The sequence below is a fragment of the Desmodus rotundus genome, chromosome 2, assembly GCF_022682495.2.
Source record: "Desmodus rotundus isolate HL8 chromosome 2, HLdesRot8A.1, whole genome shotgun sequence".
NCBI classification, from domain to species: domain Eukaryota; kingdom Metazoa; phylum Chordata; class Mammalia; order Chiroptera; family Phyllostomidae; genus Desmodus; species Desmodus rotundus.
In genome coordinates this window covers 164,645,322-164,660,346 of record NC_071388.1, presented here as the reverse complement: position 1 = coordinate 164,660,346, position 15,025 = coordinate 164,645,322, and the positions used below count along the sequence as shown (strand labels likewise).

The following is a 15,025-nucleotide window of genomic DNA, read 5'->3' as shown; positions in this document are numbered from 1 at the left end:
ATTTGAACAAAAGTTAACATTTGAATTTGAAGTTACAACCTCTGTTCATATCCCTTTCTTAATATGCCATGTCTTCATGTCGTTGTCTTTTCTCAACTAACACCTACTAATATCTTCAAAGAGCTGGAAGTCTATGAAGCAGGTGTTCCAGAGAGGCCAGCTTCTGCTGCTAGAAGAAGAAAGACACCATCACCAAAAGGTATAAACCAGAAGAAAGCCAACTTAACTCATGATTATAGCTGTACTTAACACGTGTAAAAATACTAATATCTGGAAAGCCCCAGACACTGCCAAGGAAGTCATTTCAGAGAAGCGGGTCTCCCAAAGCAGAGGTTTGATTGGGTATATACATGTCCCCATGAGTCATTTAAGAGAAAAGAGAGGGGGAAAGGCTTTAACTTACATAAATGGGAGATGGTTGGGCTACAAAGTTTGTCTTTGCAGTCTCCAGGGGAAATATGCATACATATAATGAGCAGATGTAACCCAGACAGGTTCTTTAATAGGAAACAACCATTACTGTGTCCATAAAAAATAAAAATGAGAATAGCTAGGGAAAAATCTACATGAGACCACTTATAACATTTATATCCTCAAAATTAGATTGAGTTAGCTCAACACGCCTGCTTCAATGCAGAAATCAGCATCATCAAATGACAGAGGTGTTTGGCTATATAAATCAGTAATTCAACTCTCCATGGGGCTGAAACTCCAGAACATAATATAACTGCCTGTTGGAATTGCTTTTCTAGTAAGATAAACTTACTACCAAAAAAAGCATATAAATTTGAAATAACTTATTTCCCATAATACTTAAATATTAGAGAAATATTTTCAGACAACCATTACTTAAAGAAAAACGTGAAACTTAATGTGGAGCTATTCTATCTGTTATGTCATCTCTACCTGAGAGTTTTCTAAAACCAAAGCCATTAAACCCAAAACCAGTTAAAGCTGGAATTCTGCCCTGAATACATAGTAGCTCCTTTCATTGTCTTTTACATTTAAAGAGTCCTATATTTCTCCATTTTGAATGGTTTAGGTAAATCAGAAGATCAGATATTTTTAAACACCCAGGATAACAATTTCAGTAACTTTAAGACTATTTAAACACTTTGACATTGTTCTCTCAGTCTAGAATCATTGGGTCATTCTCCTCTCTGCTATACTTGAGAAACAAACGCATTGTTAAAGTGCTTAAGGTGAGGCTACAAAATGAAGCCAATCCAGATAAGAAAGAAGCTATTTTGCTCTCCTCAAACCAACAGCTAAAGATACATTATTAATTAATTTAAAAATTCATTATTTTCACTGGAAGCTACTTTTCTATGATCTAATTTTCTATACATCTACCAATCCAAGAAATAAAATTATTAATATTGATAGTGCCTGGGGCGACCAAAAAAAACAGCTCCTGATAATCAAATATTTAAACTATTAATATCACCAAAGAATCAGATTCGAGGAACAGGGAGGTCTGCCAGCCTGGGGCATTCCTGTAGGTGGAGTTATGAGTAAAACTCTTCATTGCTCTTCATCATTCTGAAGTACAATGAATTAATCTCTTTAAAGTGCCTGAATCTCCTCAAGAAGTTGTCCCTGTAAAGGAAACACCCATGGCTGTTCCCCCTGAAATTGAAATACCTTCTACTAAAGGTATCACTCATTCTATTACTCTTTCCTCCATTTATTTCATAAATGCCTATTATGTGCATGGTGCCAGTGAGCTGGGAAATAATAAGCAAAGACAAATAAGACCTGATTCCTTTCCTCAGTACTTTATCCCTCATTTAATTCTTGAAGGAAGCACCCTTGTAGCCATAAAAATCTCTTTGATTCAGTTAATGTGACTAATGTCTCCACTGATCCCTTAATCTCTAAGTATAATACTAATATCTTCAAAGCACCAGAAGCTATGAAAGAAGTGGCTCCTGATATGCAAGTATCTGAGGATGTTCCTGAAGAGCCAGAACCTCCACCTAGGAAAGGTATATGTCACTTCTGCACAGATCCTGAAGAAGAAATTACCTGTCGCTGCTCTTAAAATTATGTTTTTCTAATATTCTCCATAACTCCTAAACATACTAATCTCTTTAAAGCATCTTCACAAAAGAAGGTATTTGTGGTTGTATTTATCAAACAGAAAACCCTCCAAATAAAAGTACTCCAACAAATATTTAGTAAGGAGGGTCTACAGTGTCATAGAGACTCAGCTAGGTGTTGGAGAAGGGTGAGTTCTCTTCTTCAGGATCCCACTAACCCATTAGACTTAGGTGGTGGGTGGGACAAGCAGAGAATAGAGAATGAGAGAAGAGTCTTCTAGAAAACTGTGTTTGCCAGCTTATTGTGGTTACTGTTTTTTTTAACCATTTTAACCTTTAAATGTGAAACACTAATATCTTTAAAGTGACTGAAGCTCCTCAAGAAGTTGTTCCTGCAAAGAGAGTTCCTTCCAAAAAAAGAGCACCTCCATCAGTTCAAGGTACAAGTTACCATGCCCTCAGGCCCTAGAAGAAATTGCGCTTGTAGTCCTGAAAATCTCTGCCTGCTCCTAGTGATCTTCATAACACTAAATGTTAATATACTAATTTCTTAAAGTGCCCGAAGCACCTCAAGAAATTCTCCCTGAAAAGAAAGCACATGAGTTTCCTCATAAAAAGGCTGAAGGCCCTCGTGATGAAGGTATATGCCGCTGGAAGCTTAAAGATATAGGAAATTACATTTTCCTGTATAAATGTGTTTCCTGTTTGCACTAATTCCTATAACTCCTAAATGTACAAATATTAATATCTTTAAAGTGCCTGAGGCTCCCAAAGAGGTTGTCCCAGAAGAGAAAGTGCATCCTCCGCAAAAGCCTGAAGTTGTACTTGTCAAAGGTACATCCCTGACCTTGCTTCAAGGTGGGATAGGGAGGGCAATGGAAAGAACTGCCTTGCTAGCCGGGGAAGTTCCTTTGATGTGTGAATGTAATTTCTGTCTTTGTGTGCATTGGTCCTGGTAACTCAAATGTAAATTTACTAATATCTTCCAAGTGCTCGAAGCTCCCAAAGAGGTTGTCCCTGAAAAGAAAGTGCCTTTGGTGCCTCCTAAAAAGCCAGAAGTCCCACCTGTTACAGGTATCTGTCAAGGATTTAGGTTTAAGAATATAAAACTTATCTGCTCCTGAAAATACTTTATTCCAGTGGTCTCATAACTCCTGATTGTAATTTTACTAATATCTTTTAAGTGCCTGAGGCTCCCAAAGAGGTTGTCCCTGAAAAGAAAGTGCCTTTGGCACCTCCTAAAAGGCCAGATGTCCCTCCTCTTAAAGGTATTTGTCACTGATCTTAGGCTTAAAAAACCATAACTCTTCTACTCTTGAAAATATTTTGTTCCAGTGGTCTTCATAACTCCTAAATGTAACTTTACTAATATCTTTTAAGTGCCTGAGGCTCCCAAAGAAGTTGTCCCTGAAAAGAAAGTGCCTTTGGTGCCTCCTAAAAAGCCAGAAGTTCCACCAGCCAAAGGTAGCCACCCCCATGTCACTGTGTTTGATACTGTCTGTGTGTCCGTACTCTGTCTAACCTTCAAAATACTAATATCTTTAAAGTACCTGAGGTACCCAAGGCGGCTGTCCCAAAAGAGAAGGTGCCTGAAGCCATTCCTCCCAAACCGGAAAGTCCTCCCCCTGAAGGTAATGTCAAGGCTATATATACCCAGGGAGAAAAAGAACTGCTGTTTTAGCTAGGGAATTATATATCCAAATCATACTACATAAAGGTGACATAATTCTAAAGGGAAAAAAAAACCAGACATTTTTCAAAGTCTCTTGGTGTATGTTTACATATTATAGTCATCAATTATTTTCACTTTTTCTAAACACAAATTACCAATGTCTTTTAAGTGCCTGAGGTGCCGCCACCAAAGGAAGCCATCCCTGAGAAGAAAGTGCCTGTGGCTCCCCGCAAAGAGCCAGAAGCTCCACCTGCTAAAGGTATTTATCCTTCCACGTTGGGGGCCTCCCTCTTCAAGGGGCTGGGTTGGAGAGCATGTATAGAAGTGTCCTTCAGTCTCACAAATTGTATCGCTTGAGTAAATATGTTGCCAAGGTCCCCCCTGTTTATGGTTCCACTAAAACATACTAATATCTTCAAAGTTCCTGAAGCTCCTAAAGAAGTTGTACCTGAAAAGAAAGTGTCTGTGACTGTGCCCAAAAAACCAGAAGCCCCACCTGCTAAAGGTATTTATTCCCTCTGCTCTGGTAGGAGAAAAAGATGTAGATGTATACTCTTCACAGTTACTACAGTGTATGCCTTCACTATTTATAAATCCTAAAAATACTAATATCTTTCAAGTTCCTGAAGCTGCTCAAGAAGTTGTCCCAGAAAAGATGATTCCCAAGGCACCGTTCAAAAAACCAGCAGCCCCACCTGTCACAGGTATATGTTAGCCCTGACTTCATTTTGCTTCAGAAGAAGTATCTCTTCTATTCTTGAGAATAATTTTAGGCCATTGTTCTTCATTAACTTAAGTGTAACACTACTAATATCTTTCAAGTGCCCGAAGCTCCCCAAGAAGTTGTCCCAGAAAAGAAAGCTCCCAAGGCACCACCCAAAAAGCCAGAAGCTCCACCTGTCCTAGGTATGCATTAGCCATGACCTCACTCTGCCAAAGAACTCTCTCCTGCTATTGAAAACAGATTTGGTCCACGTTCTTTATTAACTTATGTGTAAAACTACTAATATCTTTCAAGTACCTGAAGTTCCTCAAGAAGTTGTCCCAGAAAAGAAGGTTCCCAAGGCACCACCCAAAAAACCAGAAGCCCCACCGGTTTCAGGTAATTTTCCCCCATCCATGTTCAACAGGGAAAAAAAAAACAACTCTTTCCTCTTGGAAATATTCTTAGTCCATTGATCTCAATAACCTAAGTATAAAACTACTAATATCTTTTAAGTGTCCCTCAAAAAATTGTCCCTGGGGAAAAAGCACCAATGGTGCCTCCTAACTTTCCAGAAGCACCACCTGTTACAGGTCCTTCTTATCACTCGCTTTAGACTTAAGAAGATATAACTCTTCCAACCTTGAAAATAGTTTACTTCAGCAATCTCATAAGTACTAAGTGAAATTTTACTAATATCTTTTAAGTGCCCGAGCCTCCGAAAGAGGTTGTTCCTGAAAAGAAAGTGCCAGTGGCACCTCCTAAAAAGCCGGAAGTCCCACCTGTTACAGGTATTGGTCACTGATCGTAGTCTTTGAAAGACAGAACTCTTCTGCTCTTGAAAATATTTTCTTCCAGTGGTCCCATAACTCCTGATTATAATGTTACTAATATCTTTTAAGTGCCTGAGGCTCCCAAAGAAGTTGTCCCTGAAGAGAAAGTACCTGTGATGCCTCCTAAAAAGCCAGAAGTCCCACCTGTTACAGGTAGCTGTCATGGATCTGAGGTTTAAGAAGATATAACTCATCTGCTCCTGAAAATACTTTGTTCTGGTGGTCTTTGTAATTCCTAATTGTAATGTTACTAATATCTTTTAAGTGCCTGAGGCTCCCAAAGAAGTTGTCCCTGAAAAGAAAGCACCAGTGGTGCCTCCTAAAAAGCCAGAAGTCCCGCCTGTTACAGGTACTTATCACTCACCTTAGCCTTAAGAAGATATATAACTCTGCTACCCTGGAAAATATTTTCTTCTAGCAGTCTCATAACTCCTGATTGTAATTTTACTAAAATCTTTTAAGTGCCCGAGGCTCCTAAAAAGATTGTCCCTGAAAAGAAAGTGCCTGTGATGCCTCCTAAAAAGCCAGAAGTCCCACCTGTTACAGGTATTTGTCAAGGACCTTAGGACCCTTTTGCTCTTAAAAATATTTTGTTTCAGTGGTCTTCATAACTCCTAAATGTAATTTTACTAATATCTTTTAAGTGCCTGAGGCTCCCAAAGAAGTTGTCCCTGAAAAGAAAGTGCCTTTGGTGCCTCCTAAAAAGCCAGAAGTTCCACCAGCCAAAGGTAGCCACCCCCATGCCACTGTTTGATACTGTCTGTTTGTCTTTACTCTGTCTAATCATCAAAATACTAATATCTTTAAAGTACCTGAGGTGCCCAAGGCAGCTGTCCCAGAACAGAAGGTGCCTGAAGCCATTCCTCCCAAACCGGAAAGTCCTCCCCGTGAAGGTAATAACGAAACTCTCCCATCCAGTGTTTTTAAAAAGAAAAACTCTCTTCTTAGTGTTATAAACATCTTTTTGCAAAAGATTTCATATACTCTAGTCAATTCTGGTGGTAAAATGAGCTTGTGTCTTTAAAGTGTTTGAGGAGCCTGAAGAACTTGTCTCTGAAGAGCCTCCAGCTGAAGTTGTGGAAGAGCCAGAGCCTGAGGCTCCTCCAAAAGGTACAGAGCCAGCGGCTAGGCTGCCTTAGCCAATCCTTCTCCCTTCTTGCTCACTCATATCCACTCATTCTAACACATAAATTCTAAAATCTTTAGTGACTGTGCCACCAAAGAAACCTGTCCCAGAAAAGAAACCACCTGCTGTCATTGCCAAAAAACCTGAACCACCAACCGTGAAAGGTATATTTCACTGCCACTAACTTCCTATGGAAAACTGTCTTTAAAATGTTATGCTTTACTGCTCTACTTAATGATTTCCATACTTCATTGAAACTATGACCTAAAAACTACTAATATCTTTTGAAGTGCCCAAAGTGCCCAAGGAAGTTGTTCCTGAAAAGAAAGAGCCTCCAGTGGTTCTCAAGAAACCTCAAGTCCCACCTGCCAAAGGTACATACATGTAGTGGTCCTCCATCTGATGGAGGTGGATACAGCCTCCAACTCTTAAAAAGTGTTTTATTCTGTGTAAATGTGATAAATGTTTACTAGCTATTCTTCATGATATTAAAATACTAATATCTTTAAAGTGCCGGAAGTTCCCAAAGAAGTTCCAGAAAAGAAAGTAGCTGTTCCCAAAAAGCCAGAAGTCCCACCAGCTAAAGGTACCTGTCACTAATGAGATTCTGCAGAAAGTGCTCAATCTTGACCTCAAAAGTCACTTATTATAGGAAACCTTTTTGTTTGTCAAATCTTTTATGTTCACAACTACACATCTGTTATTCTGGATGTTTAGGGTTAAATTTTTAAATAACATCATTGATTTTTTTAAAAAAAACTAATGCACCTCTTATGAGCATTGGAAAAGTTTACTAATGCAGTTTTGTTAATATTTATAGGCCACATTTTCCTTCCTTCTGTGTAGTTCCAAGGACATATCATTGACATTATTGTGAATTTTGTTCTTGGATCTGTCCCTGTGTTAGTTGAAGTAGATGTGAACTAAATGTGGTATAAATTTCATGTCCTTTCAATTACCTACCAGTAAAACTAACTAATATCTTTCAAGTGCCAGAAGTTCCAAAGAAACCTGTCTTGGAAGAGAAACCAGCAGTTCCTGTTCCCAAGAAAGTGGAGTCTCCTCCTCCAGAAGGTATATATAAGACCACAAATGAGTTTGCCAGTTGTGCTATTTCTAATTTAAACCTTGTTCCTTTTTTCCCTAATTTAATATCTTTGTTCATTTTCTGTCCTTTAATTGTTTGTCTTACTTCATCATTCTTAATTAGCTCCAATCTCAAATCTATATTTTGAGTGACCAGTCAGCAGCATCTATGTAGGGCATTGTAACTTGCATTAAACAAAGCTCTCTAAAGTACACAGGACAAGAGAACTAATGGCTATGAAAGAGATCAAATACCAAAAGGCTTTTCAAGCCTTCAAATCAATAGAAACAGAAGTCAGTGAAAATAAGATAGATTTCATCCTAACAAATAAGAGATTAATTGAAACAAGGAAAGAAATCAAGATTACTATTTATTGTGTTCAGCGTTTTGTGTATTTTAGAACATCATTTCACACGTTGAATTAAAATTAACTGTATCTTTAAAGTATATGAAGAACCCAAGGAAATTGCTCCTGAAGAGGAAGCACCAGTGCCTGCTGTGGAAGAAGAGGAACCAGAAGCCCCACCGCCAGCAGGTACAAGGCAGAATCCACTGTATGGGAAAATGTATCATTTGATTTGTACGACATTATATATCTTCCTTAAGGTAAAATATCAGTCTTCCATCTCCTTACTTGAATTTCACTTCATTGGCAAGAACAAAAGTTTGCACATAAAACTTTGATCCTACAGAATTTTACAATGCACATAACAAATAGATGTGATTTTTATTTCACTCATTAGTATTAAACTTTTCATTGTAATGATCCGACTCTAAAAGAATTCCTATCTTTCAAGTGCCTGAAGAGCCCAAGAAGATTGTTCCAGAGAAGAAAGTTCCTATCATCAAAAAACCAGAAGCTCCACCTCCTAAAGGTACTTACAATAAAATAAATCAATATTTAATTTATTTCTGTATGATGTCTAAAATTTGACATCTTTCCTTATTCTGTGTTGTGTTGTTTTATGTGTCTAACTCTTCCCCATATGTTATGGTGTTGAACAGACTTGTCAGATTAATGTGTGTATATTGCATCTTGCAATTTTATATTATTAAATGCTACTAATATCTTTAAAGTACCAGAGATGGCAAAGAAAGTTGTTCCACCGAAGAAAGTCCCAACTATTAAGAAGCCAGAACCACCAGAAGCTAAAGGTATTCATGTCATCATTGACATCATAGTTTCTTAAAACAGTATTCTGATATCTTAAAGAGCAATCCAGTAACTCGTCCTCATTATTGCATAACTAGGGACAAAAATGTCCTTATTTTGTTTTCATTAATTATAGATTCTTTATCTTAACACTTTTAAATGTTTTTAACTACTCTTTTTGAAATAAAACTAATATCTTCAAAGTGCCTGAGGTGCCCAAGAAACTTGTTCCAGTAAAGAAAGAACCTGTGCCTGTTACCAAAAAACGAGAAGTTTCTCCAGAAAAAGGTACCTAGTATGAAGAAAAATATCTCTCTGAACACTGTTTGAGCTTTTTAATAATGGTTCTTAGGGAAAAAAATACCATAGTATAAGTTTATGCAAGACCACATGTCACAGTAAAACAAAGAAAATAATGGAGGCAAAGAGAGAAAATAAGGCAAACAAGCAGGAGGAAAAAAATGAATGAGGAATTAGATTCAGTTGTGCCATGACGTGGTTATATGAGGCAGAAAATTATCTCCTCCCACTTGACGCATAGAATAGCTCGATTCAGCATATTTTGTTGAATTTCTACCATTAACAAGACCCTATTAGAAAAGATAAGGTCTGATCCAGCCCTCAAGCAATTTAAATCTGATGAGAAGAAAGTACAACACAGCTCCAGTACAAGAGAGGAAGTGAGTGCACCTACAAAATGAGTATAAATGGCTACAGGAACCCAGAGCTAGGGAAGATCAACTTCAGGCAGGGGCATCAGGAAAAGCGTATGAAAAAAGTATTTATAATTTTAAGTTTTGATGGATTTTTACATGTAGCAATTGAGGAAATGGCATTCTAGGCAAAGGGAATATTATATCAAAAGGCCCTGAGGTAGAACAGTCTAGGAAATTCAAGGACTATCAAATAAGCGTGTGTAATTTGAGTACGGATTGGTTGAAAGATAAGGGTGGATATAAAGTTAAGGGTCATACTATATTTTGGAGTTCTTCGAATGCCAGCATAAGGTGTACACTTTATTATGTAAGCAATAGGAACCTTGAAAGCTTTTGAAGCAGATGTATGAATTAATAAGAGTTGGGCGTCAAAAACATAACTGGCATCAAGCAATTGGAAATGGTAAAAGTAGTAAACAGCCATTGCAGTTATTTAAGGTCATTGAAAGTTAGACAAGATTAGTGGTGGCAGAAATGGAAAAAAGAGATTGAATTCAAGGGAGATGAAAATTGAGTTGGCATCTATTTTCAAAGCAATTAGGGAAATGGAGCCCAAGGTGAATGGAAGGGTTGAAGATCGATGACCACGAAGATGGTTCATGGGGTCCCTGAACTGGTATTAGAAATAAGATAGTGGATGTATTTTTCACTTTTCAAGTATGGAGCTTAGGAAAAACATCAGGTACAGAGATGGAGATCTAGAAGTCATCCACATGGAAATATGAGTTGAGAGTTCAGGAGTAATTGTTCAAAGGAAATTGAGCCAATTTTTAAAAAGGATCAAAGTTAGACCAGTGAAGAACACCTACATATAAGAGTACACTGAAGAAAAGAAGGAAATGAAGAAGGCTGAGAAAACTTATTTATAAAATTAGGGTGTCCAGAAGGGTGCCATGCTCCAAAGCTATCTTCCCCATGAAGTCTTGTAAGATGAAGTACTTCCCCCTGAATTCTTTGCCTGCTCATCAAAGAATCTTGTGAATTCTTCTAAATTCTTAATAGTAAAAAAAAAAATCAATATCTTTAAAGTGCCTGAAGTGTCCAAGGAAGTCATCCCAGAAAAGAAAGTGTTTGTTCCTCTCCCTGAAGAGCCAGAAGCTCCACCTGTCCAAGGTACATGGCTTCTCTATACATCTTAGAAAGATGGCAATTGTCTTCAGCATCGTGCTTTGGTTGTAGACGGGTCTTGTGTATTTATCTGTTGCCTGTCTTCAGCAGTGAAGTTATTGACATTTGGGGGTCATTTGAAGGATATATTATAGAGTATAACAAAGTTAGTATGTTACAACTTAGCAGTTGCAGTGATATTTTGAATGCCATCTAAAAGAAAATACTGTGTTTTTTAAGTTGAAGAGTCTCCTGAGGAAGTCATATATGAAGAAAAAGCATCCATAACAATTGGTAGAAAAGTGACTCCCCCTGTTGAAGGTATATATGCTGAAATATAAAATTTTTTAACCTCTTGAAAACTTCTGTAAGGAGTACAAAAGCATTCGTAGGATGAAATTCCTTCTTGCCATTCTATACGCAAGCACTCCAGCATATTTCATTTTTCAAATGCTTATATTTCTTTCAAAGTAGAATTTGAGTTGTTAATTTGATTATTCTTGGTGATAAATATAAATTCCAAAAGATACACTTTACTGAGACAAAACTGGAAGAATTCATTGCATTGGCTCCTTAGATGGTAACCCAATATCAAATTCTAAAATTCACCTCTTTTGCCATCAACATACACTGAAAACAGGTGAATGAAAAGTTCAAGTGTAAGAAAATACAAATCTTGCCTCCTTTTCCCATATAAGTAACTTTGTATTTTCATCTTTGGGACTGTAATCTTTACATCTATGTGAAATTTGTGTGGGTCTCTGTGAAGAACTTTACATTACAATCTCACATGCCTTGTCAACATTCTTTAAAGAACGTGAAATTGAAAAGTATATTGAGCCTGAAGAACCTGAACCTGAACCACAGCCAGAAGAAATACCAGTTCAAGGTATTCGATTAATTGGACTTAAATCTTCATCACCATATCTTCTTCTTCACATATATGTATTTTATGTTCTGCTTGAATAGTAGGTCTCTGAATCTGTATGTAAGATTTACCGTCTTAAATGTGCATCTGATTCTTACGTATCCATGTAATTTGTACCATTTATCTTATGTCAATGTGGCTTACATGGAAGCTTCCTTTGTTGTTTTTGTTGATGCATTTGCTGTATTTCTCATCATTGGTGTACCACGTTGATATTTTTATGTTTTATGTTGGATACTGTTTTATGTTTTATGTTGGACACTAATATTATGTATCCAAAAAAAGCAAACATTTATTTCATATTTTTAAAAATTTCTTCTGAATATACTATGTATATTCACACTAATTAATATATGCATATACTAATGCTCCTGAAATACTCTTTTAAGAACCTGAACCTGAACCTGAAAAGATTATTGAAAAGCCAAAATTCAAACCAAAGCCCCCAGCTCCTCCACCTGCTCCACCTAAGGAAGACGTGAAGGAGAAAGCATTCCAACTTAAAGGTATAAAATGCCTCTTCCAAAGTTTTATTAACCTGCTATCCAGTCGTCTGAAATGGTGCTTGCAAGAACTTTTAAAAGTGTGTGCTTTCAGACATGACCAAGCTGTGGGAATTGCATAGAGACCTGCGTTTATGCTGCTCCAGGTGCCTTGTCTGGCCGTGCCTGCTGCCCCAAATGTCAGACAGTGCATTTTGTTAGCTTCATCCTAGACATCCGCCCAATTAACTTTTTTACGCAGAATGTGGAGAAAGAGTTTTCTGATTTGAAAGCCTGATTGCTCTGCATATCTTTGGGATCTTATGCATGTGAAATGTATAAGAAAAGTTTGCAAGATGTTTTTAATATTGCAGTAACAAATGTATACAAAAGCCAAAGCTGTTCTTAAGTAATGTCATAGGCTTTCAAGTATGCTAGAAGTAATATATTTGTGGCATCCAATGGCTGATATGTGCTCAGATACCAAGAAAGGAGAGCATGTGCGTGACCTGTCACTGCTCCCCCACTTTTCTCTTCCCACTTAATGAAGGCCCAATCAGTTGTGTCCTGTGGTTGTCCTCAGCAGAGCCAGAGTGATGATGGACGCATGTGATGTCCAGCATCTCTTCCCAGTGTTAAACTCCCCTTCACTCTTTTTGCATTTAAACTTTTCTTTGAATGGACGCAATATTCTTAATTTTGAGTAACATCTTTAAAATGTGAAATAAACTGGCAAAAGTATGTTATTCTTTTTATTTTAATAAAATGTTGTCTTATTTGTGATGTCATTAGATTTCACAATCTAATATTACCTAGATACCATCTTAGATGAACACTTTCTCCATATACACGTACAAAGCCAGAAACTTCCAGAAAATGACTTTACTTCTAGTGATTCTTGCCCTTCCACAACCCTCCTGTCCAGTAGGGGGAACTTCTAATGTATTAAGTCAGACAGAAAAAGTAGGCGCTTCTTAAAAGAGGACCCATGTGTCAACTGATACTCCATGAGAACACACACAATACATTTTTCTTAATGTAAAATTTATACTCAAAGGATAATTTCTTTTTCCTGCAAAAAAAAAAATTATCTTGCTTCTCAGCCAGACTTTCATTTAATTGGAGTAAAACTGAAATCTGTTTTCATGGCTGGGATGCTTCTTGTATGCTCCGTGGTGGCTATTCTTGGCTGCGTTAATGCTTTCTAGTGGTTGTAACCAAAGCTTGGTTTTGATTCTTGAAGCACGTGTTTAACAATTTGCTTCAGTCTAATTTACATATACAAATAATAAAAGCAAGATCATATTCTTTCAAGCTGTTACAAAGAAGAAAGTTCCTGAAAAACCCGAGGTTCCAGAAAAAGTGGAGCTTAAACCTCTGAAAGGTATTTCAGTCTTGAAAATGCATTCATACGCAATATCCCTTCATCTGAATCTCTGCTCTTTCTGCCATCTAGAATGTATTCTTTTCAAGTTACTTTTTTAGTAATCACAGTAGTCTCAAGTATTTCTTGTGTTTTTGTACCTTTTATGGTTCTGGCTCATGAGTGTTGCTTCCTTGGTCTCTCATTAATTTCATACATTATGTGGATAGATATTGTTTATCTTTGTCTCATCTACTTATGTCTTCTTGCGATTCCCTATGAAATTTTGCTGGTTAGCTGAAATTAATATTGAATACATCTTGGGTTAAAGTGCTGGGAGTAGCAATGGAAAGCTTTGGAACTGCACCAGAACAGCAGTATTTTAGCCAGTGTTAAATGTGGGCCAGTGTTAAGTACTAAATACAATTCATGTCCTCCTTCTACCTATTAAGATGATTCATAGGGATTTTCTCATGGCCTTCCTGTCACTTTCTTCTCAGTGACCCCAAGACATTTGTTCAGGTTTACAGATCTCACGTTTTAGAGAGATTTCACTCTCACTGCAGGTCACTTTCCAAAATTTCTCTTTGAACAATAGTTTTTCCTATCTAAAGTTAGATCCTAAAGAAAAATCAATGAATCATAAAAGTCTAGAAAATATCTATTTGAAATAAAGTTCTTAATTTTTCTAGTAAGTATAGTAGAGAGCAGTTTTCTATTTAAGTAAACACATCCAGACACAGAAATTGAATCTGCTCTTGATTCACTCTGAAATTTTGGAAAATCACCAATGTGAATATGCATTTCCTGACCTATAAAATCAAGATTATAAAATAATGTTACTGTGGATACCAGCTACTAAAGGATTATTACAAAGCCACTTATCAACATTAAAATGACATGAAATAACATATATTGACTTTAAAAGTAATAGCTAACTGGTGTGTTCTACACCTGAGTCTCAAATGTCAGTAAGATCTTAAAAATAAAATAATACAGAAAAAGAAATACACTGATATATTTTTACTGTGTCCATTATATAAGTAAAGGATATTATGTCATCCCAACTTATGTTAATCAAATGCATGATGGTTTCTTCAAGTTCAGTCAATGAAAATAGTTATACATTAAGAATATTGGTAACTCTAAAATAGTATTGAAGGCCAGTACAATTTATAATGGATAAAAAAATAATGTTTATGAAATTCTACTTATAATGGTTGAAAGAAAAATATATTTAAAATAAAATAGTTACACATTTGCCTTTTGTATATTTAAATGTTGAAGTAAGAGTTAGGCATGGTTATCTTCATCACATTGAAAAAACTATGAATTATAAATGTCTTGTTTAAAGCACTGAATGGGAATTTTATACAAATATCTAAGAAATTCAGATTTCACGTGAGTCAACAACTATAATGTTACATGATACAAACAATGTTTTCAATTAAATTTAAATCAACATTGATAGAGAGTAAAAATGGTTCAAGGATTATGAAGTGTATTTTTTTTTTTTCTGTTCCAATCCATGAGGGCTATGGTAGTATAAGCAGGCTGCTCTGTATAATAACAGCATAGACCATGCTTGATATTCACTAAAGATGCAAGAGGGAATTACTTTAGAATTTCTGGGGTTTCTTTAGTCTAAATTCAAGAATATTTTTTATTCATTAAAAATAAGCTCCTATACCAGCTTTCAATTGTACAGGACCATAATTTTAAGTTAGTATTATTTCACAAAGAATACCTTAAGAAAAGATACTTCTGTTAATAAAATGAAATAATGGCCCTTTCCCAACATCAAGGTCATAAA

General features: G+C 36.5%; 1 protein-coding gene across 1 annotated transcript in view; it reads left to right on the top strand.

Annotated features, from left to right (window-relative positions):
- Positions 1-15,025, top strand: part of TTN (titin) — a 272,029-nt gene that overhangs the window by 138,108 nt on the left and 118,896 nt on the right. Inside the window, exons 155-177 of the mRNA XM_053918810.1 lie at positions 3,227-3,310; positions 3,423-3,506; positions 3,590-3,673; positions 3,884-3,973; positions 4,136-4,219; positions 4,335-4,418; positions 4,537-4,620; positions 4,733-4,816; positions 5,125-5,208; positions 5,320-5,403; positions 5,516-5,599; positions 5,713-5,796; positions 5,895-5,978; positions 6,060-6,143; positions 6,277-6,360; positions 6,457-6,540; positions 6,667-6,750; positions 6,888-6,962; positions 7,367-7,450; positions 7,909-7,998; positions 8,261-8,338; positions 11,757-11,873; positions 13,165-13,233. Of these exons, the coding sequence (XP_053774785.1) occupies positions 3,227-3,310; positions 3,423-3,506; positions 3,590-3,673; positions 3,884-3,973; positions 4,136-4,219; positions 4,335-4,418; positions 4,537-4,620; positions 4,733-4,816; positions 5,125-5,208; positions 5,320-5,403; positions 5,516-5,599; positions 5,713-5,796; positions 5,895-5,978; positions 6,060-6,143; positions 6,277-6,360; positions 6,457-6,540; positions 6,667-6,750; positions 6,888-6,962; positions 7,367-7,450; positions 7,909-7,998; positions 8,261-8,338; positions 11,757-11,873; positions 13,165-13,233 (1,947 nt within the window). The remainder of the gene's footprint in view (positions 1-3,226; positions 3,311-3,422; positions 3,507-3,589; positions 3,674-3,883; positions 3,974-4,135; positions 4,220-4,334; positions 4,419-4,536; positions 4,621-4,732; positions 4,817-5,124; positions 5,209-5,319; positions 5,404-5,515; positions 5,600-5,712; positions 5,797-5,894; positions 5,979-6,059; positions 6,144-6,276; positions 6,361-6,456; positions 6,541-6,666; positions 6,751-6,887; positions 6,963-7,366; positions 7,451-7,908; positions 7,999-8,260; positions 8,339-11,756; positions 11,874-13,164; positions 13,234-15,025) is intronic.